At 35.7% G+C, this 25,482-nt stretch overlaps 1 protein-coding gene across 1 annotated transcript; it reads right to left on the reverse strand.

Moving 5' to 3' along the window:
- Positions 1-2,361: 2,361 nt before the first annotated feature.
- On the reverse strand, positions 2,362-25,482 carry LOC128987775 (uncharacterized). Its single transcript, XM_054408794.1, has 2 exons — positions 25,427-25,482; positions 2,362-5,123 (listed from the first exon to the last, which is right to left on the reverse strand). Exons 1-2 carry the CDS (start codon positions 25,427-25,429, stop codon positions 2,580-2,582), a joined length of 2,547 nt encoding a protein of 848 aa, XP_054264769.1. The 5' UTR covers positions 25,430-25,482; the 3' UTR covers positions 2,362-2,579.

The raw sequence follows: 25,482 nt of genomic DNA on the forward strand, positions 1-25,482 counted from the left end.
TTGTCGTATGGAACATAAAACTCCTAAGAGTATCCTAATGAGGCAAACTATTAAAAATGTAATCAACTTTAACAAAAACGTTAATATTCATTAATGCGATTTTGTAGCAAAAAATATAAATCTAATATTTAAAAACAATCCAGTGCATTAAGTTTTTAAGAGGAATTGCAAAATGTGTTTTTTTAATTTACAGTATTACTGACTACCTTTTCCTGTGCTTTGTCACAGTAAAGTGTAAACACAAGCAAAGCAAATTTTGCAGTTAACCTTTTTGCTGGTCTAAAGATATAAAATAAAACTACTGTCATGAGTTAAAAGTTGGGCAACCCTGTAGGCCATAAAATCTTTCTCTAGAATCTAATATTTAATCTCTTAATCTAATATTTAAAAACAATCCAGTGCATTAAGTTTTTAAGAGGAATTGCAAAATGTGTTTTTTTTGTCTAAAGATATAAAATAAAATTACCGTCATGAGTTAAAAGGTGGAAAACCCTGTAGGCCGTTAAATCTTGCTCTAGAATAAACAGATAATTTCCCAAACTTGCCTCTCACAAAACTAAATTTAATTTTACTAACAACAGGATGTAAAATAAATGTTTTTAGACTGGTATTAGAATTGGTAGTTTGTATCCTTTTTCAAAAAAAAAATATTGTTCTTTTTATCTATAAACACTCATAATTTTGATTATACAAACAATAATAGTGTTCTGTATTGCTATTATGATTAAAGTACACTGGGTCGTTAACAATCCTTACTTTAAAACCATAGGAGATACGTAGCGAACTTTTGCCCAAGAACCATCAAACCAGAGTCTAATATAGACAGTTTATCAAGCAAAGTAAATGATTCGTCTCTAACGAGAGTGGGTCCCAGCCTCTTGTATTATTCATAAGCGAGAGTCTCAGTTATCTCCCCATCTCTTAAACATTGTTTGCATTCTCAGTTGACATTTTACTCTCAGGTAGCGCTTGATTGAGGTGGTTATTTTCGAGGAATTCTAAAACTGTGAATTTAATGGTATTGCACAATTTTATTATCGTGACATAATTTTGAGATCGGGTGGTTTACGGACATGTTTGTATTCGTTCTTGGGGATTTTGGGATTTTAGCTCTCTTCAGGGACCAGTCAGGGTCCTTCTGGGATCGCCGTAATTTCGGTTATTTTGAAAAAAAAAGTTTTAGGGTCATGGAGTTTCATTAATAGTGTTTTATGCTATTGTAAGATATGCAACACGTTTTCACTAAATGTTAAACAAGAATTAACTGTAATATTAGCAAATACAGTTTAAAGGTAGGGTTATAATTCTAAGTGAAAAGAGACACAGCAGGAATTGTATTTTTTTACGATATGTAGGTTGTTCCAGAGAGTTTGAAGCTCCTGATAAAAGGATGGTTAATGTTGTAAATGAAGAAGTTTTCCCTGAGCTCAAATTCCATAGTTATATGTTTACATAACTTTGGATGTTTGATATTATACGGCAAATTAATACAAAAGTCCATTAGCCTTCAGCCAGTCCATAGTAGGAAATAAAATTATGTCGGGTAAAGCCGTCGGGTAAAAGCTAGTATTTGAATAATCACAGACTGCAGACACATTTTATACGGTACCTAGTATATTCCAGTATATACCAAAGTCAATAAGTTGCTACACATTTACATCCATGTATTTAAACTATGTAATATCTATTGTATGATAGATCAGGTCATACATATCATATCACTGAATAATCTTTTATAGGCTTCGTTTAGCATTTGATACACTCATACCCTACTTTCTAAAATTTGACCTTTTTACCTTTTTTCATCTTTGGTTTCATCTGTTCGTTCATAGGAGTTGAGCCACTTTGTAATCGCTAGGTTAGAACTAATAATGGTTCAAATAGTTGAATCAAGAGGTAATGGCTAACTAGGTACAGATCCCCTTCTTCATATTATTTTGATATCAAAACTTTTTGAATAAATACAATCAATGTTTGCAATTATAATTATTCTTGTTTAATAGTTGTTTCTAATTGCTAAATAAAATAATGTTTTTTTACCTACTAAGGCTTTTTGTTGTAAAAATTACAAAGTAGATAAAACTTACGTTTACATTTTTGTTTTATAATACTGTATCTTTCAATGAGGGGGATATGTAGCAGTAATAAACGTTGGTATATAACACATAGGGCGCAGATTGATAATTGGCGTTTGCATATCATGAACCATAACCTAACTGAATTAGCGATATGAGGTACATGTTCTAAATAACCATCCATCCATCTTAACTATAATTACACGTTAGTAACACTGGATTTTGCCAAAGATGATTATAAAGATTTAAAAACTATTACCAAACCAGGATAGAAATCCTTATTAAATTTTTAGTAGACAAATATCTTTAATTACATATTAATATTCTTACATAAAATATAGCACTAATACAAAATTGTATTATTTAAAACTTGTTTACTTCAATATACATTGGTAACCAACATCAGTCTATGAAATCACTGGTAACTCGTGCATCTATACACTTCAGTTCAGTCTTAGCGATTCAGTGTGATTTTAAATCAAAGTTCTGAATCGTTTGACGCACTTAACTGATAAAAGGTGCGGATGGTTCAGGATAGACGTAACCCGACTCGCCACTGAACGAGTTGCTTGGTCTATCGTAAGAGTATCCAGGCCTGACTGTAACTTCTACCTGAGTTTGAGGCTTCGCGTCGTAATTTGGTTTGTCATCAGGTGCGATGATTTTGGAGTTTATGTTTGTAGGGAAGGGTACCCTAGGTGCCTCATAAGAGTACCCTGAAGGTTTGTAGGTGCTCGGTGACTTTGGAGGGCCTATTACTACTTGGTTATTGTTTGAAGGATTCGTCTGCGGGAAAGGTTTGTTGGGTTTGTCGTAGGTGTACCCATTGTTTGCGGGGCTCGCTACCACTTGCGGAGCATTGTTTGCGGGACTAGGTAGCAGAAAGGGGTTAGAAGGCTTGTCGTAGTTGTACCCGTTAAAGGGTTGGTTTGGTTTGTCGTAGACGTAAGCATCTGAAGCGGCTGCTGGTTTTAAGATATTTTGACTTGTAGCACTGCCTGATGGAAAATTGTGTTTGTCGTGTTCACAAGGTTTGGGTGTTGTTGTGGTGCTTGGTTGAGAAATAATTTGAGCGATGTTGTTGCTGGGGAATGGAATACGAGGCTGTTCGTAATTGTAGCCCCCTGATGTGGTGGTTTGGTACGTAAACGGAGGTGGAGTTGGCCTCTGAGTAATTGGTCTTGGGGGTGGAAATGGGACTGCAGGCTTCTCGTAGGAGTAACCCGTAGGTTTTTGGGGAGAGATTGTTACAGCGTTGATCTGCTGAGGCTGTGCTATTATCTGGGCTATGTTGTTGGAAGCTGAAGGCAGCTTTGCTTTTTCTGTTGTGCTGAAAAAGGGTGTAGGATGCTGTTTACAATCATGAGTGGACTGTGGAGGTGATGTTCGGAAGAAATCATTACTTGGAGATGGGTAAATAGGTTTTTGGTAATACGTTGGAGCAGGTTTTGGAGTGTAAGGAGATACTTTAGCTATATTATTAGAAGGTAATGGAAGTTTTGGGGAATCAGTTGAGGGTGCAAATGAGAAGGCGTGTTTTTGACAATCATGTGGCTTAGCAGTAGGTTGGGTTGCACTTCGGAACGGAGAGTAATTGTTTGTAGATGAAAAGGTTGGTTTTGAATAAAATGTTGTAGTTGTTGGTTTAGGAGAAGGGATAGTATTGGGTATGAGAAATGATGGGTTGTTGTTTGAAGGATTGGGGATTAAAAATGGAGAAGACGGTTTATTTTTGTCGCAGTCATGTTTAGGAGGAGGTGGATATGTTGGTTTTGTATAATATGTTTTTGGAACTGGCTTAGGTGTAGTAGGGGTTACAGGCCTCAGAAAGGATGGGTTATCGTTAGAGGGGTTTGGAATAAGAAAAGGAGAAGGAGGGTTATGCTTTTCACAATCATGTTTTGGGGTAGGTGGATATGTTCGGGTTGTATAGTATACTTTAGGCGTTGGCTTAGGTGTAGGAGGGGATTGTGGTCTAAGGAATGATGGATTTTCGTTGGATGGGTTAGGAATCAAAAAATGAGAGTGGAGTTTATCACAATCGTGTTTTGAAGGCTGAGCATACTTCTGAATGGTATTACTGGGAAATGGAATGCTGGGTTTGTCGTAAGAATACCCCTGAGTTGGAGCTGGTCTAGGTGTTGTAGGTCGTGGAGTTGGATAAGTTGGCCGTTGAGTCTGTTGATATTGATTTGAAGGAAACGGAACTGAAGGCTTTTCGTAGAAATACCCTGGGGTTTGCGCAGCTGGTTTCAAAACTTGAATGTTGTTATTGCTTGGACTTGGTACTTCAGGAATGAAAGGCTCGTACTTTTTAGTTGTAGTAGTTGTTGGAGTATATCTTGTGGTTGGAAATTGAGAAAACGGTCTTTGTGTGGTTGGCTTCGGAGGATCAGGTTTGACTCTTGCAACATCCTGAAATGAAGCTAGCCCTGACAACACGTCAGGAGGTATGACAGCGTTCGGCCTCAGTCTTCCAGTTGGAGTTTTTCTGGGTCCCTTTATTGGCTTACACAAGAAGCTGTGAAACGCGTCATTACATAGTCGCTCAAGGTTGTTCTCGTCATCATGAGAATGCTTCTTATCACTCGAGACTCTTGGAGCAGGAACTGCATTAGAAGGACTTTGAGCAGCAGCAGGAGCGATCAGGTCCTTTTTATCTTGTCCAAAGAGAGATTTATAGTTGTTTTGAAGCGAGGGTGATACAAATGTGTTCTCTACTGACACAAATTTCGGCTGATCAAACGAAGCGGCCGGTGCTTCTATGTCAGGAGGACTACTCGGTGGAACAGGTCCAGGCTGGGGCAGGTATTGCCGAGAAGGTTCTACTTTACTCTCTTGTGCTGGAAGATACTGTCTGGATGGTTCAAATCTGCTCTCTTGTCCTCCGAAAGTGTCGGGCTTGCCATGATCACACTGCACGTGGTCTGAGTGCGAGTAGGCTCGTTTGTGAAGGTTTGAGGTGTCGAAACCACGCTGTATTGGAGTCTTCGATGTACATTGTGAGACGAAGATGCACAACAGTATCGATCTCAAATGTAAAGATATCTGGAACAATATCATACCAACTTGAGGACAAATAATAAAATAATGATGATAATCACGTGATGATATTTAATAGAATCTTTGTCTTTTATTCGTACATTCCTCAGTATTTTTCAATAAGGTTACGCACTATTTGAATAAATAGTATTCCATAAGTAACTAAATTTTTGTTTCGTATGTGACAATGACTTGTGTTTCTGAGACCATTCGACCCTAAGCAAAATATACGTGGTTTGGCCCCTTTAAATTTTCCACAAACGTTTAAGTCATTTAGAGATAACTGAGGCGAAACAATGAATGAATTTAGTAAAAATGCTTTTATCATATGTTTCCATATCTAAAGGGTAAAGAAATTATACATCTAGTTTTAAGTTTGTACATGCAAATGAACATTAAACTTGAAATCAAACAGTAGGCATGCGCTACATTAGTTTCTTTCTATTACTGTTGAATGACAGTTAAATACATCCCTTTAATATTACACTAAATACTATTTGTATATACTTTAAAAATATTGAAATATTTAGATGTAAAACTAATATAAAACCAGCTTTGTTGTACAACCAGAATTCTTAGCTTTGGATAGAATTGCGGAGACGCCTAAGGGTGGATTATTTGCAACGCGTGAATGAAATGTATGACAACGCACATGTGTGGAGCAGGTGCTATTATTAAGCTAACTGGAAAAAGATAAGATAAGTACCGATGGGAATTTAAAATTAATTAAATTAACAATTGATAACACAGACGATTAACACAGAACTTTTTCAGTAGTGATAACAAATACCAAATGTCAATACAGTCTTTAACGTAGATGATACATTTGTGAAATACTGGGACTGATTAATTTTAAATCACTGATCATTTCTACGTATATTTTATGCAAAATAATTTCATCTAACGGCCGGCTTCGTTTTACTTTGCAATACATTTTTTTTTATACGAATTTCTAATCAATGAAAACAACTATAATAAAATAATCTATCGGTCTCACATCTATAACATAAAACATTAATAGTACCCAATTTGCTGTACGTCGCCATCTAGCATTCTCAGAAACAGAGAAGTCCTAACCCTAACACAGTGCCGAGGCCACTATTGTCTCAACAATTCGTCACTGTCTGCAACAGACATTATCTACAATACAATCGATTACCCGATGATCAGCTGATGTATTGATTGCAGAGTCTCCTCTTTGATCAGCTGGCGTATTGATTACAAGGTTTGCGAACCTTGGCCTCCGTCCAACTGGGCTCGCGGGTCAGTGGCGCTAAGCGAGCTGAAATGACAGACAGACAGACGTACTGTCGCAAGATGTTATGCGCTTGAGTGGTTCTCCGTCTCCAGGTATGAACCAATGTCGGTCTACCCGTCGTGGGTGGCGGAGGTTACCATTGACAAACACTTGATATTCATGCCAACTGGAAGTTTGAAACCGCTCGTGGTTAAGATAACTGGTTAGATACATTTATATTTTTTTTAGAGCGATATCGCAATAAAATACTCAGCCACAAGTAAATAGCTGTAAACTCAAAGTAGGGAAAAAATCAAACTGACTAAATTGCATTAAGAATTGTTGTTAAATACTAGGTTTCAATGATAAGTTCATTTCAGCGGATTATGATTCCGTTCGTGATGTCTTCCCGGAAGTAAACCGTTAAGTTACATCTTTGACTATTAATACAACTTCGGTATCCAATAGTCAATGGTTACATCGATATAAAACCCGATTTTGAACAAATATCAATTGGCTGTTAATAATGTTTCTATGATGAAAACTACTGATAACAGTTGCCAAAATCAGAAAAGGTGTTCATCAAAAGGAATATTCAAACTTGAATATGATAAAACCTTGACGGCCTTATAAAGCAACCGCGATTCAAATTCTATAAAATTCTACTTTTATATAGTGAAATTCAGTAACATTAATACTTGCTTCTTACAATTAAAAAATAAACATATTTCATGAAAATTTCATATGTATTACGTACGTTGTAAAGTTTTTTCATCAGACTTTAAGTAGTAATGGCCGGAAACTTTAAGTTTAGTTATCAAAAAGAAGTAAAAGAAGGTAACGTAAAAAAATATTTCAAATCCTCCCTACACATCTATAGACACTAGGTTCAAGCCCAAAACTTTTTGTTATTTTACATAAAGGTATCCTTAAAGAGTCGCTGCATTTATCACATAGGCAAATGTTAACTCAAAATTGAATAATTATCGTAGTTACCTTATTGTAAATAGTTCGAGTAAATTAAAATAAACTGTTCTTGATAATTAATCAAACAGCTAAAACACAGCAGCAATGAAAATAACACATAACTAATGCTACGGATATTTTATTAGAAATATGTATTTAGAACTACATGAACAATGAAAATAAATAGAACTGGCAACCAGCCAACGGCCCTGAAAACAATTGTAGTTTTTGCAGCTTTAAAATAACTAAGAAATTGTCAATGTTATTTCAAGACAAAATTAAATTAATTTATTCGAGAAAACCATCCTATTTCAACGTAAACTTTTGTTTCCACTGTTTATAAAAGCTTGTAATTATAATGTCGAACGCTCCTTTTCATCGAAACAACTTTGCATCGAGCTCAGGTCTATTTTATGACCCTTCATTAATTTCATTATAAATATAAACGACATCACTTTGGGAATCTGTTCTCCGTTAAATTACAGTAATTTACTCGTAAAGAAATATTTTAGCAATGGAAAGGATCTAAGTTACCAGAACAATTTTTGTAAATGTGATAAAGAAGTAGTGTGAAATTAATTTAAGTTTTAAATTCATTTATTCCCATTCCTTGTTTTGATTCAAAACATTTAACATTGTGAATTAACTTATTCTACACTAACAGTTCATTTTACTATTATAAATGCCAGTATAAAAAATTACATAGATTCCTAATATACATGCTGCTTATGTATTAGCGATGTATCATTTTTTATTCTTTGTTGTTCTGAAAGTTTTAATTAGTTTTTTCAAAATTGTCTGAATTCTTGTAAATGCTTACGCTCTGTGAAATGGATTTGATCACGATAAAGATAGGATTTTTCATATACTACAATTTTTCTAAGCTAACTTACTTACAGATCGTACTTTGCACCTACTGATGACATTAGGTAAAATACAGACAACCACTACTACTAGTTACTACTACTTACTAGTTTAGTCATGGTAAAGTGCCTATTTATTTATGAAATAAACATTTGCATGGAAAAGCTATTAACATGCTTCTTTGTACTAGATTTTGATATCCTAGTGGATTAAAAATATAGTAATGTTTTATAACTGTTTGTTTTACCAAAACATTTAAACAAAATACATTCAATCGTCACTATTGTATCGGGTATTGTTCTTGTTGAATCGCCATTGTTCAAATATCGTCACTAAAACGCTTTATTTCAATTTCCAGAAACAATTGTCCAGTAACTTAAAAATACAAACTGTTTCCACCAAACTAAGAATCCCTTTTCATTCATAGTAAAAGTAGTATGACAAAGCATATTACAAATTAGGAAAAATCTGTTGTACAGGTAAAAGAACGTTGCTCACTAAAAGAGTTAACGTCATTGGGTCCAGTCGGAAGACTGTTTAAGGAAACTCGTGACCGAACAATACTAGACTTTCACCCGAGGATCTGACATTGACTGATGTTTCTTTCTATTTGTTGCACTTTCGTTGTAGGAAAGGGCAAGTTTGTTCAGAGTTCAAGCCTCCGAGTCTTTTGTTGTTCATCGTAGCTTGCTTTTCCTGAAATATTCCTAATTGTGCCTACAATATAGACATTTTAAATCGAGGAAGCATTTTGTATGTTTTTTTTTTCTTCTGGTGATTTTTTATTTTATAGTTTAATTAGTAAGGAACATTATTTTTTAAGACTATTGTGAACATTTTCTATCACTAATAAATTAACCACGATTTTTACAACGTTTCAGACTTGGAAACTGATCCTATACCCGATACCTGATTCGCTTTAAACGCAGGCCCAAGTAATGGCAAACTCTAATTGGTAATTCTAAAAAATTCCGTAATGATCCATAACTTACTTCTCCAACAAAGATCACTGAAAAATAATTTCCTTAATTTGATGTTCATTTTTTTCACTTTTTTATATTTTGTGTTTAGGATAAGAACTTAGGGCCAAAGACTGTTTAATTTGGAATATAGGTTCATGAAGCCTACAACAGAAATATAGGCCTACAACAGAAATATAGGCCTACAACAGCCGCAGAACGTCCTCCTCTCACTTATATTGATAAATAGGCTACTAGTTATGTTTGTTAAATTATACTTGTAGATTATTTGTAATATAATTTGCAGCTAAAATAAAATACACGCTTAATTTGGCGAAAGATTAAAAAAGCTATTAAACTAACGAAAAAATAAGTTGAATACATTAAGATAGTTAATGTGAGGTAATCAATGTATCTTCAGCTTCATAAGGAATCTACAACAAAAGAAAATGTTTAATGATACTGTGATACTCATGACCATTATTGAATGTCTGCGTCACATGTTTAGTATCAGTTTCAACGTGAAACTGATTGCGAAAACCCTATATTGCCTGCATAGAGGTTTATGTTTTCGTCCATAACTCACGTCTTTAACTGCAGTTTATCTTGCAGAAACGCTTAGCAGACAGAACCCTTGGGTTGCGTCTGGCTGCTGATTAGCAGTCGTGAACTTTGACCCGGCTTGACCTCTGATAGGTCATCGACGTCTACTTGGAGTAGTCAATAGGAGTACACCAAACATATGGAGTGAAACATTGATGTGTTTAAGTGGAGTAATTTCACAAAACAATTATTGGAAACAGAAGAAACTTTGGAAGGAATAGTATGCCCTTATTTACTAGGCATATTAGGAATATAAAAATAGGAACGTAACTACTGAGTCACGAAATCATGACCTATGGGTTACGAAAGCCAATTAGTGATTAAGAGGACTTGAACCGTGAATTCCCAGCCTGAGGTCAAACGATTATCTCTGGGCCAATCACGAGACCAATCTAAAGTAAAAATTAGGCAAATTGTGTCAACTTGTATTAACTAGCATTGCATTTATTTTGGCTGCTTTGCATAGGTCTAGTGTTAACTGCAAAGGAGTTATAGAATATGCAATGTGACAGCTGTTATTCAAGAGTATTTTTGTAGATTTGTATTAAGGAAAAAGTCGTCAAGTTGTGAGTAGACTTATGTTTCCAATTGAACACAAACAGATATTTTTGCCACACATCTTGTTCCTTCATAAGAGTTTTTATCCAACCAATCAAACGTATTTTTGCATATGTAATTATGGTGCCATTAGTCTACTCGTATTGTTATTAGTGATATAGTAGTTTACACAACAAATGCGTAAATGTTAGTATTTAAGACGAGTAGAAAAAAACTTGGCGAGTGCCTTTAAAACTTCTACGAGTGTCTTAAAGGCTAATTACGCGAAGTTACGTAAACTATTTTACCTACGATAGTTTTTTTTTATATTACGAACAATCACTACTCATAACGTCTACAAGAGGTTATGTTTCCGTTTATAACCTCTCATTGCCACTGATCGTGATGCAACGACTCATTGTCCCAGCCACTCACTCATTGTATAATCTATTAAATTGGCCTTAACAGCTGATAAGTTTATGTTAGAAGCATTAAAGTTTTACTGTTTTTCTCTCAATCCTTTCTTTGCTTTTCTTTGCTTGGACCTCATTGGTCCAAACTTGTAATAACAAAACAATGCTATTTAAATACTGTTATGTGAATGCTTTCAATTCTAAGAACTGAATTGAAAAGGCTAGTATACAAATCGGTCGTAGGTAAAATCTATATATACAAAATATGACAGATTTAGAACGTTTGAACAAAACGTATCCTCGACCTAGTACAGTATTCTATTATATTTTTCTAAATGAAAATATTTTTGAGGAGCGTAAAACTCTCAGCGATTCTATTTAGTTTTTAGCCATAAACAATTTATTGGTCACCTATTTAGAAAAAAAAAAGATAGGTGTTATGTTTTAACTTACTGAGAATTAAGCAGTTCCCACCACTAAAAGTCGTAAATGACCACTCGAAGTTACATGTTACATATACGATTGTGCAACATTGACTTTTATAATATACATATTTTACTACTATATGAAATGGTGTGGCGTAATTAACAATAATCTAAACAGATACCATTGTCTACTCACAGTTTCCAACAAAAAATCGTTTTAAAGTTACAAATGTATTTAAATTAGCCATTAAATGTCTTTAATATTTTCCCGCTAAAGATGAATCTTTTCTAATTTTTTTCTAACTAGTGTTGAGCTAACAAAGCCATCAAGCTTGTCCTAGATTCAGTATGTGTGCATCAGGAAGTTTAAAATATAAAATTAAAGGATGAGTCTGAGCAAGCTGTTGCTAAATAGTGGGTGACTGGTTAGACCGGCCTCCATCATGACATACATAATAATTAACTGCCGCAGCGCTTCCTGGTCCCTAATATGCGAATAATATTTCACATAAATTACCAAATTTATGGTTAGTTTAGAAATTATGGATGAACTGCTATTTTTGCAACTCTAGAATAGAAAGTAGTGATTTCAGTTGCATCGAATTCAAATTTTAAAATATGTTCCTAAGGAAAACCAGCTTGACTAATTAAGTTATAAGTGTACTGATTGATAACGTTATTTTGTTTAATAAAAGAATCTCAAAGTATTGAGTTGTTTCTGCAAATAGAAAAGCTATGCTAGTTGTTGTGTTTGAGTTGGACGTTTTACGAGCATTGAAAGCATTTTATGGCAATTACATTTATTATATATGTAATCATTGATTACTTTTATCAATGTTTTAATTAAAAACTACCATTTTGAAAACAATGACGTGAAATTTGTATTATTTTCGCAATACTTAAAACCTAGTTTAATCTTTGTTTTACTTTATCTTGAATGTCCTGGATGTTTTTTCTACTAGTTAAAAATATTATTAGACCAAAATTATATGCAAGTAAGAAGAGTGAGAGGTAACTTGAAAATGCATCAAATATTAAAGTTCACAATGGCTACAGCCCAACTATATGTTCAAACCTGGTGATAAGATCATTTACGTATCCAAACCCAATGTTAAAATATAACTTTATGTGACCTGGCCAAAAATATTTCCAGTTGGTCAACCTAACGATCGATAAAGAATCTCCACCTAAAGGTCCTCTTATAAATGTTAACTCCCACCAAGCCAGGCTAACCTAACACTGTGACCTCAAAAAACTGTTTACGCATCTGATACATATAAATGCACATTTATGTGACCAAAAATATTCCAAGGGCTTCTTCGTTGGGCAACCTACCCAAGGTCTGAGTCCAAGAAGAGGAGTTACATAAACTTGGACAGCCTATAGGCCTACTTGCGACACCTTTACATCTTGGATGTCTGATCTAAAGGTCAAATGACGCGTGGGTAAGGACCACATGGGAAGAACAACTCGCTACTGTGGATATGGGACGTGTTGTGGGGTCCAACACTCTTTTTATTTATATATTCTTACACCAGTAGGAATTTTTATGTTTGTAAGGGAACACTCCTAAACTTGGTTTTCTCACAATTCAAAGTCGGCCTTTTGTTGGACAGCGAAATTATTGATAGTCCAATTAAATAATATATCGGTTTAGAATTGACTTCACGTAGGTTCGAACCCGCAACCTGCAGATTTGAAGTGAGTACTTCTAATACTAACTAACCAGACAGGTCTTTGGGTCGAGGAATTCGTAAGTGACGGTGCCGATGATCTATTTAAAAAGAGATACAGGACTAGATGTTGTTACTGTTCCAATATTTGTTAAGAATGTGTAGTTTGATATTTGGAGAGTTATGGGAAATGACGCCTAGTTATTAGAGATATTTATAGATTAAAGGAGCGGTTGGTGATACATTTTCGTTTGTCTGCGTATGATTTTAAGTGTTTATTAAAAAAATATGAATGCTCTTCTGTGGTTTAAGGTAATGTTGCGATATGATTTTCAGCTATTCTGGTTGTCAGTATTTCTTTGGATTATTGGAATGTGTGATGGGGGCCAGAGAATTGGACCTTTTACCCTGACCAGGAAGACAGCCCAAGCCAGCTTTGATTATACTTATTTATCTAACACATTTAAATACCCTAATTTTGATTGACACCTTCCAAACTAATATGCGATATATATACATATATAGATATATATACATATATATACATATATGATGTATATGAAAAACCTGATTGAAGTAAAATTGGTTGAAATGTAACTGGTAGATGAACTAAGCAATCCCCTTTACCAGCAACTTAATCTCTTGGAACATGTGGTGTGACTTCGAAACATGAAAAAGATTGTTTGATTCCGTTAGGCGGAATCAAACTTGATAGTTAATTACTATCATTTTAATTTTCAGTTACTACATTTTCCAGCGTACTTGCCAAGCCAGTGGCTTCCCCCCCCCCGAAATTTACTTCTAGCCTAACATAATTTTATATTTTACTTAAAACTAGGAAGTTAACTTAGCTTGATGATTATCCATTCTGCACAAAGTTTGAAGACTCGAAGTTTGTCAAATCACGGCCGCGGGCAGACAGGGGCGAGAGAAGGCGAGCGGGCTGAGCTTAGAAAAAGATTGGTCCAAGAAAAAACCCCGGTTGAAAGGCATGCTAGCGCGTTACGCCATGAAGCTGTGGCGCTTGCGTCACAACCACCCCCCCTCGCGCGAAAGAGTTTTTTTTTTTTTTGGAGGTAGGTGAATGGAGTGGGAGGTGTGACAAGTTGTGTGAAAGGTGATTTTTTGTCGAAACGCCTCCCTTCATCTTCGTTTCTGGGTCCTTAGATATCTTGACACGGTTTGGATTCCAATGAGCCGAGAAACAATGAGGGAAGCTTAAAACCGCCCAACCAGACTGGCTTGGCTTGGTTCATCCATCGCAAAACATTGGGATGTGAAACAAATGTTGGTTGACCAACCCGACAGAGATGGGAGTCCACCCCCCCCCCCTGCGAAAAAGGTAGAGGTATTGGGTGAAAGACAGCCATACTATCCTGTAACTTGACGGTTTTTTTTGTGACTTTTGTTGAAAAAAGGAGACATCTGCACGCACAATATGTTTTTCTTCTTCTTTTTTCTTCTATATAATGCTTTGTAGATCAGGACTAGTGGAGCAACACGGGCGAGTACATTGTGTCTGCCGGAAAGAGTGAGAAATGGCCCTAGCAGTCTTGGTGATGACTCGAGGATGAAGTGCAGATCGTCTGATGAAGTATGGCGAGATGCCATTTGGTTCAGGTACTGATGAAATGTGTTGAGATTTGGCAGAGCCACAATTGCAGAGACAAAGACGTTTTTCAGACTCGCTGATCTCAGGGGTCCGCACAGGAGTTGACCAATAGTGAGTTGTGCTGTCAGAGACCACTCGTAGGTAGACCATGGTGTTCATTCAGGTTCCGACTGCTAGGGAGTTGAGTTGCCACATACGACTCGTTTGTTTCTCGGGTAGTGTTGTAGCTCACTGTCATGATGATGAAGTTAGTGCTGAAGTGCTTTGATCATGATGGTTTTCATATAAGTTTTTTTTTTCTTTATAAGCTTTCTTCTTATTATTTGCTGTTATGTGTTTGCTTATTCTTGTTTTTTTTTTTTTTTTGATTGTGCAGATGTTAGGCTCAGAGTTTTCTGAATTGGGGCCTGTTACCGTTGTGATTTGATTTGAGTTGTGATTTGATTTGTGTACAGAGAAAATGTTGAAAGGGAGACTGTCGTTCAAATGAAGGTGTGAAAGGTCAATGGGCAAGGCGGTGGTCCGATCACTGACAGGGTTGGTCTGAATCTGTTTGGGAAACCGAGAGTTTAAGACTCACAGTGGCGTGGTGAACTAAGGTCAGACTGGTGAGGGTCGCGAGAGCTTTTTGTGGTTTTGTAAATGTGTTTAGGTTTGGAAGGTGAGAAGGATACAAAACTGTAATGATTTTTTATTTATTTATTTTTATTTATTTATTTCTTTTTATTAACGCGTGCAACTTTAGAACGAGAAAAAATATTGCCGTCGCTTGCCACGATAAAAAACCGCGGAATCTATTGAGAACCGTGCTGCGACTTCCGTTTGGTAGATAACAATTTCTCGATTTTTTTTTTTTTTAAGAAAACCAAATTTAATTTCTTTTGCTGCTTAACTACACTAGTTTTCCTAAGACCTAACTACTGCTACCACTAGTGACTAATTAAGCTAAAGGGAAATGGAAAGAAAAGATGGAGGAGGGTATGAAAGAAAAAGAGCAAGAGATTGTCTTCCTTCACTCGACTGATATCAAGGTCGCCACAGAAGGTGCCACTACTGAGCCCTTTCCTGCGGAGTAAAAATAAAAAATAAAACATAAAATGTACACACCCGCAGGGAAGTGATTCTTACATAAAAAAAAAACTTAAAACAACTCAGCAGGGGTGTCGGAGACGAAAAAGGGGAGGGGGGTGTTGGCCAACAACGCACGGGGAAGGTACGTGTAGGGCAGCCCATCCGAGGAAGGATACCCTGAGACTCACTAGCCCCCGGTGCGCTGGCGGTCTAAGAGACAGAGGGTAGAAGACTTAGCCTAATATCACAATGGTGCTGCATTCCTGGTCTGGGTAATTGGAAAACTTCTAAAAACTTGGCTGGAAAAACCTTTTTAGTTGTGAGACATGTGCGTTTCTGATAAATTTACCTGTTGTGGGATTTAGTAATCGTGCTGTCACTGGTGATGAAAAGGACTCTATTACACAAGGTTTGGACCAGACAGGCAAAAGCTTACTATTGATTGCATTGGCAGCCCTACTGATGTGGTGTTCCTTAAACATTACCCAATCCCCAGATTTATAAGGGTTGGGCAGTCTGTTTAAGTCGTATATCTGTTGTCTCTGTTGCCTAGCTTTTGATAGGTTTTCGACGGCGCTACTCCAATCGCGTGGGAGGATTGTGGGGCGCATTGCTCGTCGACTAATTTGTCTAGGTTCCAATGAAGTTCTAAGGGATGATGTAGGTGTCTACCTAGGAATAAACGGGCAGGGTAGCTCTTGGTGGATTCATGAATGGCTGAATTGAAAGCTATTTGGAACCAGTGGGCTCCTGGTCCCATAGCCTTTGATGTTGATGGTGAAAAATTCGGATGGCAATTTTGATCTGTTTGTTTACCCTCTCGGCGTGCGAGGGGTTGGGATAGTATGGGCTGGTGTATATGTGCTGGATTCCCAGACCTATGCAGAGGTTCTTGACGGTGACGGACTTGAAATGCGAAACATTATCAGAAACCAAACATTTAGGTGGGCCAAAGATTGCAAAGACTTGCCTGTTGAGCACCGTGGCAGTTGTTTCCGCCCTGGTGTTCCTAACTGGGATCATGAAGCAAAATTTTGAAAAGGAGTCTACTATGGTGAGGATGTATCTGTTGCGGTTGGCGGACAATGGAAGGGGTCCAATGTGGCCAATGAAAATTTTCTCCCAAGGTTTGGTAACGATCTCAGAAGCGAGTGTTCCGACCTTGGTGTTAGGGGCTTGTTTGCACCTCTGACAGCTAACGCAAGCTCTTACCCTGTTAGTGACGTAAGCCTTGAGGTCGGGAGACCAGAAAAAGGGCTCGATGCGTGACAAGGTTTTGTTTATGCCCAGATGAGCTGAAGTGGGAGATTGATGGTAGTATTTGAAAATGAGGTCAAGAAGCTTGGATGGAACCACTACCCTTGGTTTGGTTTGATTTGGTTGACGGTGAAGAAGGATATTGTTCTCGACTGAATAATTTTGGGGTTTGTTGGTGGACCTGATGATCTTCCTGAGGTCAGGATCATCGAGTTGATGGTCGGCTATGTCTTTGAAAACCTCGGGGAGAGCGAAAAGGGATAATGTGGATGGTTAAGGAGTGTAGGGGGGGGGGGTGAAATTTCAGTTGGTTCGGAGTTTTCATATAGGCGAGAAAGGGCATCGGCGATGACATTGTCCCTTCCGCGGATATGGTAGATCTTGAACTTTGAATGAATTTATGAAGGAGACCCAACGGGCAATCTAACCCATCTGGTGAGGGTGGTTGAGAAGCCAGGTGAGGCCTGGACCAGTAAGTGAGCGTTTGCCGCCTTGGTTTACACATTTTACCTAGGCCTAGTTTTAACACAGTTTTTCTTTTGAAGTTTAGTCCTGTAGTATTTTTCTGAAAAATTTCAAGTTAGGCTAGTCATCTTCTTCATCATCATCATCATCATAATCATCTTCTTAAAGTTGAGTTGTTCCTTATTGCATTTTCTGGCCGGATTTTACTAGGCCTGCCTTGGGTTATTTAGTTAGGCAGACAGGGCTGTAGGCCTAGAGCATGGTAAAGTCTGTGTTGCAAGGTTACCAAGTGTTAGATCTGTAGGGGTGGCAGACCTAACTGTTTATTTGTAGGGCTATGCTGTTTGTTTAGAGTTGTTTCAGGCAAGTAGCAGTCAACCTCGACCGTCAGGGCAGTGTTTTAAGTGTTAGCCTGAGTTTAAGTGTTTTAATTACAGCAAGCCTATGCAAGAGGCATTTTTCTGGCATAAAATTACTCTTTGGGGCAGGTCATAAGGTAGGTAAATGGCCATACCCCAAATATTTTGTTAATTTAAATCGGCATTTTGCTAGGCAGGGTGATTTTGTTTTGAAAGTAAAAGCCAGATTGTCTTGTAGAGTCACCACCTTGAAGTTTATTTCCAGTGACTTAAATTCAGTGTAAATTATAAAATTGTTTTATGTGTTTATGTAATTATAAAAATATAGTATATCATATCAAAGACTAACTTATTTGTGAATATGTCCCTAGTGATGATTTATGTTCTTGTGACTGAATTTATGTGTTTCTAATATATTTATTTATTACTAATATATTTATTTGTGTTGTAATATATTTATTTATTTTCTGTGTTATATGTTTGTTCTAAGTTGAGGGTTTGCCACCTGCAATAAGGTTTCACACACCCCAAATTTCAATTTTTGAGTCTCAGATTTTAGTCCTAGCTCTTGGAAGATTTCTTTTAGCATAACTTATTTCTGCGGTATAACAGTGGACAGTTTGGCTAGGTAGCCTAGTCGCTTACGGTTTACTGCAATCTTTACGGATTGCTGGTTTCCTTAGTAGCGGAAATTAAATAGTTAGGCTAGTTGAAACAAAGCTTAGGTAGTTTGGGGAATTTATTGGTAGCTGATAAATTATTTTTAGTGAATATTTATTGAGTGTTTTGTATTTGTCTTGAGCATATTAGCAACATGTACCGCGCAGCAAGGCCTACAACTCTACAAGTTTAAGGTGATACCTAAAGAAACATTTTAGACTGATATTAGCCGTGGTTCATTCAAGCTTATCTTGACTTTAAGCTTCATTTTAGGAAATGAGAGCATTTAGGAGGTTGTGACGTTGCTGACGATGATTTAAGATATTTCTCCATGTAAAGTTGGATTTTTAAATGCTGGGAATCATGTTGCAAAATATGTTCAGTTCTATTTAAAATCAAAATTTACAGTTCAGCCACACAAAAATCAATCCTACGACGTTTTACTTTTAATATTTGTATTCAACCACTTAAACCAAACATATTTTGCTTATTTATAATGGTTTAAATACCTGCATTCAGTAATCCAATATGCTGCTTGTGGCAACTATAGTTTCGGTTCACAGGGAACCATCTTCAGGCCGTACAAGGCGTCGTTATTCACTTCCATATATGAAGGTCGTCATTTAATAAATAAGTACATAGAACACGAACACACGAAAACGCACATTGACACGAACATTTAACATTAAAAATACCGAGTACTCGGGAACACGAGACAGGTGACGCGACCGGGTGGAAGTTGTAGCTCGAACTCAACACTTTTTAATGTTAAATGTTCGTGTCAATGTGCGTTTTCGTGTGTTTGTGTTCTATGTACTTATTTATTAAATGACGACCTTCATATATGGATATTGGATTACTGAATGCAGGTATTTAAACCGTTATAAATATTCAAACGTAATCCGGAGGCTAACAACTCTTAAAAATGAAATATTTTGCTTACTTAAGATGAAATAACTATTCTAAAAGCCTTTCAACACATTTAAAAACCGAAATGCTTATCTGAAAAGCTACAACGTAACATTATTTATTTGACGATAAATTGTTTTATTACTCATTAGGCACATTTATTTAATTAAGAAATAGTAAATGTTTATAGAGGATTTAGACACCCCCTGCAAAATCTAAATGTGAATTCAGCTAACTATCATTTATCCAAACAACCACTGAAAGCTAGCTACTAATTGGCAAATAGTAGTTTAGGTTTTGCCAATTATATGTTCCCAGAACCTGAAATTGGACATTAACTATCACTAAAATTCAGCAACTGTGATACCTTTGTTGATCCAGCAATATAATAACATAGAATACTTTACATAAATAAATATTAACAGTCTCATTAAATCTTTATAACATCACAAATTTGTTGAAATATAAATCGTTTTGTGAGGTGTTCATAAAGAAAAAGACCACACTTAAGTTCCTGTCTAAGATAAACATATTGGTATGTTTACTAATTAATTATGAAAGGTTGTCGTTTTCGGTCTGTGTGTCACATCCATAATATAAAAGCCAAGGATTGACGTACTGAAAAGGCTTTAAGTATTCAAATATTTTCATTAAACTGAGGTGATTTATGTTTATTTCACCTTTTTAACCCCTCTTGATTAAACAAGTTTAAAGCTGTTAAGTTACAATCAAACAAACTAGCCTATTTCAAAACATCAATGTAGAAGAAATTAGTCATGAGAAGATAAGGTATGACATATATTTATAATCATGTATTTAGTGAGTTGCTGAAGTTAACAAATTATTTTCCAACAATCAAAACAACTCCATGATTCTCGGAACAATTTAGCGTCTCGGCTTTACTCGCTTTACAAACCTGAATATCAACTTTTCAAACTATCTCATAGAGGAAACCACTTCATCCAAGTGTTTACAGTTGTTGGTTTCATAAGTGAGCTCTTCAGGTTTCAACGACTTTGTGTTTTCAATAGGAAACGTATTTATATTTGTAGTGCAGTATCGTAGGTGTATAATTAAATGGATTTTATGTGGGTGTTTGGATTAAGTCAAGTGTTCGGCATTAAAATATTAATAGTTTTTATATTTTTGAATTTTGTAATCCTTTTGATAAAACATGGTGTTGGATTATGTGCAGCTGGTATTGAATAGCATAACTGCAATTGACTTGGATAAATCTTAAATTTTAGATTTTGTTTTTAAGTATTACAATAATTATGTTGTGTGACAGTTTGCTTTAAGATGCAAGAGAAGAGTCCGCATTGCTGCTTAAACGAAGTAAACATGAATACCTTACTTTATGAACTCAAAGAAGTGTTATTCAGGCAAACATATATTTTCCTCTACTCGGATTTTTTTATTAGAACAGATTCAATGGCGATACTTTATATCCATTATTAAAATCTAGCAACCAAAATATCCCTGCCACAGCAAACCTGCGGACTCAGTGAATTGCCATATGCCTGATAAAAGATATTTCCTTAAAGATTTAAGATTTATTTCCGACTTGAAACATTATGTTTAAACGAGTACTTAGGCTTGCTGCTTAAGGAAAAGATAAAATTTTGTATTTGTAAAATGTATAGAATGAATACACTTTCCAAATGTTATAAAATATTTCCATAAACAAAAACTTGTAAACTACCACTGTACAAAATCCTGGTTCCAAGTTTTATTTATTCGCCATAAGAATGACATGAGAATTCCCAATACACTAATACACAGTTTTTTATTTTATTTTATCGGTATTATGAATTGTGCAGTAAAACTTCAGTGTATTACATTATTTTTTCTGTTAGGTTTTACTTCAAAATTAGCGTGTTGGCGAACCTATATAAAAACGTATTAAAAAAATTAACAGTGTTTTTGACCTCTAGGGAAATCAAAATTACAAAGTAAAACGTTCTAGGTTTTATCGCACCACTTGCAGCAATAGCTTCTTCCCTTTACTGTAGATAAAACTCTTTAAGAAAGAAGCTCCAATTTTTATGAATGTTAAGGTCATCAGCTCACTGGAAACGGAAATCTTCACCACTCTGTATTTCGAATCGACCACTCTTTTATTTGTTAAATTCAAAGTAAAGTTTACTTATTCTGAACAATTTAAAATTGGGAAATCAAAACCACGTTGCCTGTTGACTTTAAAGGTAAACTTATCATCGGATGTGTCATTGTTTAAATGCTTTCTTTAATATTTTTTAGTATTAAAACCAATAGTTTAGTTAGACAGATTACCTAAAAGTGTGTTCTCAATAAGGTTTTAACACTATAAGTAATTGACTTTAATAGATCACCTAATTTAATATTTTATGTGAATAATACCGTGTTCATGGAAGTAACCAGCCAAACAGCAAGAAATTGTTTTAGGGGTCAAAATAAAGGAAAAATCAAGGATACTGTTTCAAAAGACGCTATATAACATCTGCCATGTTGTACACATTTTACAAAAAAATAATGTTATAAAAAGGATTAATTTCTGGTTAAAGAAGCGTTTCAGGAAGAAGACATTTAATGGATTCCTCTTTATTTTAGCCAATAAAACAATTTCCCAGAGTTTGGCTGTTTACTTACTGGACACCCTGTATACATGCTCTTTGTGTTTTAAGAAACAATAATAAATAATATTAATGTGTGTTTACAACTTATTTAACATATGTACAGTAATTCCATAGCTATTGCTATTGAATGGGATATTTTTAAAGGTTAAGAAAATCCTCCTGGGCGGAAATAATTCTTAGAAATTTTGAAACTTTTCAGAATGTATCATAACGACCTGATTTTCAACTCTCATTAAGGTATAGGATAGTTCATAACGAATCCTAAAACCAAAAAGGGCATGTAAATTAGGTTTAAGGATTACGATGAAAAGAAAGTACATCGAGATGAAAGTAGCCAAATTAACTTCGCTGCAAATAGTAACCATACAGATTGATACTCTGATTGGCAAATAATGGATCCGTTGGCCAATTAAGGGCAACCTGAACTTTAAATTAATTACCGGCCAAACTCCAACCGGAGTAATTGTTAAACCATGTTTTGTTTGCTCCTAACGGAGAGTAAGGAAATTTTCAAGAATACGTTTTCATATTGTGTGAACTTGTTGTATTGTACTACGGATTGTGCAATCTAGACTTTGGGAAACAAAGGTTGATTTTCTCGATGGATTGTAATAAATAAGTATGAATAACTCTATTTCATATATGAAAGGTAGTATAATAAAATAATTTAGTAATTGAAAAGGTTCAATAAGCCAACTCACAACCAACTGTCGTAATAATCAATGTCAATATGGTTGTGTGTTGTATCCATAAAAAGCCTTCTATGTCAATATCGTGTGTAGGTATCTTTTTAGAAATGTATTGGCTCAATGATTAGAAAATAGTTCACTTATTTTACTGTGTGCATTACAAACTTTAAATTTGTTGTTACACTTGCTAAATAAAATAAACACCTAGGAAAAATGTAACCATCGAACAAATCCAGAGTCCTATAGAAATACTGTTTGAAGTAACGGTTAGTAAAACAAACAGACATTTTCCTTGTATCGTCAGATAATACCCATGTCCTACATAGTGCAGTATCAAATGGCAAGGTTATGGAGAAGAGTCACCACAAACCGGTTACAGGCGCCAAATCTCGCTGGAGCCGATAATATTACAAGCTACCCACAGTCTATGGTAATATATGGACATCTAAATGCTTTGGATTACATTGGCATTTTTTTATGGTTGTTAAGTTTGTAGTTTTTCCATCTCTAGTTGCATTAAAATTAGAAAACTCTTTAAATGTGACACTTGAATTTTGCTTTTTTATGCCAATTTAGATTATACACATAACTTTTACAAAATTATTTGTATAAAAAAACTAAGATTGACATAGTATTATGTACCTACTATGATTGGCATATTAGTTCATAACAGCACATTTAATTTTGTGGAAAAATGTTGGTTGTAATTTTAACAAGACAGATTAGCTTCACTTTAGATTTTGTCAAATAAAATACCATTCAAAATAGTATATGGTAAATTAATGAACCAAAAACTGTACGGTTACAACCTTAACTAATTGTGTACATTTTGTATACACTGTTATTTTGCTTACACTTTATTTAAAATAAAAATCTGTTTTTATATAAAGGGTAACTGATCATCAGTCAGAGGTTCCAAGTCTAAAAATTGACTTCTCAAAGAATTATTACAATTTTGTTAAAATAGCTATGTTTTTAAACACAATACCGAGATTTCTTAATGACCTGCAAATAGATTTGAGTAGATTATGTAATTTTCGTGTCCTACGTTAAATTTAGAATAAGAATCATTGAAAATGTTAAAGGATCAATAATAAAAACTCAATTGTAAATCATTCCAAAGGTTAAAATTAAGATTTTTGATAAAAATTAAAAAATCATGATTCTATTGTATTTTTCTACACCCTGTATACAAGAAGGTAGCAAAATACGTTGAAAAATACGCCATTTTATTAGCTTTCCAACCACATGCTACACTACTGAGGTTTAGAGCTGCTTATGTTCTCTTTACGCCTCTTTCACACGACGCGGCGCGCGCCGTGCGGCGCCCGCCGGATCCGGCGTAGGGCTATGGGAGTATATGAGTCCCTTCACACTATGTCCGGCGCGCGCCGCGCGGCGAATTCGCCGCACGGCGCGCGAGTTACCGCCGGATGCACCTTGAGCCGGACGACAGCGCCGCGCGGCGTCCACGCCGGACCACTTGGTGAAGGTGCATTGGTTCTTATGGGAGCTTTCACACGGTGCGGCGCGCGCCGCACGGCCCAACCCCTACGCTGTCTCAATTTAGGCAAACAACCTGACCAAGAAGGTGCAACAGTTAATTAAGAAATTATATATCGTTGTATCGGAAAATAATATATTTAAAGCTATTACAAAACATATATTTTTATGTTCATCCCATGCAAATCGGTCTACTTAAAGTATTAAAACAAATTTTTTTCTTTAATAACTAGAGGAGAATATTTGGTATTAAGTTAATAATTTAGTAATTTATACGTAATGTAACATTTTTTTAACTTCTAGAATACAATATTTTCAGATATGACGAATACTTATATATAATACGTGAAGGCGATTTCTATAAAATACTACTCCTCTGTTAATAATGGACGGATTTTTACAAACGATGTGTCAAAATTAAGTATTTGTTGTGTACCCTTTCACCAATTCCTGTAGTAAAAGTCCTCGGGCTTTGCCCTCCGGCCATGAAAATCCCAATGTATATCTTATGAAGACAAGATTTTGTTTAGTTAAACCATAGACTAACCAACACAAGTAGACTTCTCATCCCATTGTTAATTTTGAAGCTCGTTTTTCATGTCTAGTTCATGTACGCCATACTGGGCGCTAGTGTAGACGAAATTTTGTTTCTATTATTTTAGGGGGAGTATTTTTTATCTATGGTTAAACAGACGAATAATTAGTATTAATTACAACTGTTCATAGTACACACATGATACACAGAGAGTTTTCGTTTTCAGTTTCGATAGATGGAGTGAGCGTTCGTTTTCAGAGTGAGTTCGTTTCCAGTTTCGATAACTGGAGTGGAGTGATTGGTTACATTATCTATGAGTTGACTCTTTTAAGTCGACGGAAATTGTGACAATTATTCGTAAAAAAACTACTTTAATATTTTGCAATTGCTCGAATTCGAGCAACAGGTGCACTAGTTTTTATATTTTAAATTAGCCTACAGTATTAATTTTATTTGAACTTTTAAGTGGAGTATTCATTTAAAAGCCACAACTGAACGGAAATTAAATTAGCCTACAGTATTCATTTTATTTGAACTTTTAAGTGGAGTATTAATTTAAAAGCCACAACTGAACAGAAAACAATAAATATTTAGGAGGGCCGTACGGCGCGCGCCGCACGAAACCATACTAGTGTGAAGACACACGCTTGTCCGGCGTAGCGCCACACGGCGGACGCCGCACGGCGCGCGCCGCTTCGTGTGAAAGAGGCGTTAGGGGTTTGACAAATAAAATAGTTCTTTGGGAAGCCAATTTTTAGACTTGGAACCTCTTGTATGCATCATCACACTCCGTTTACTTTATACTTACGCAAAAAAAATTTTAACACTGATGACTAGACACCCTGTATATTAGGCTATTTACAATACAGTAGTTAAAGTATTTTTATAAAATTTTTGCCAGCTATCCTGTACACTATTCAAATGTATTAATTTTCCCCTATACCGCGGGATACTCACCATGTCTGGACGAGACGACGAGGTTGCTGCGAGTGATAAGATATCTGAGGCGGAGG

The sequence above is a fragment of the Macrosteles quadrilineatus genome, unplaced genomic scaffold, assembly GCF_028750875.1.
Source record: "Macrosteles quadrilineatus isolate MER2022 unplaced genomic scaffold, UCM_ALF_1.0 Scaffold_2__2_contigs__length_208266976, whole genome shotgun sequence".
Taxonomy (NCBI): Eukaryota; Metazoa; Arthropoda; class Insecta; order Hemiptera; family Cicadellidae; genus Macrosteles; species Macrosteles quadrilineatus.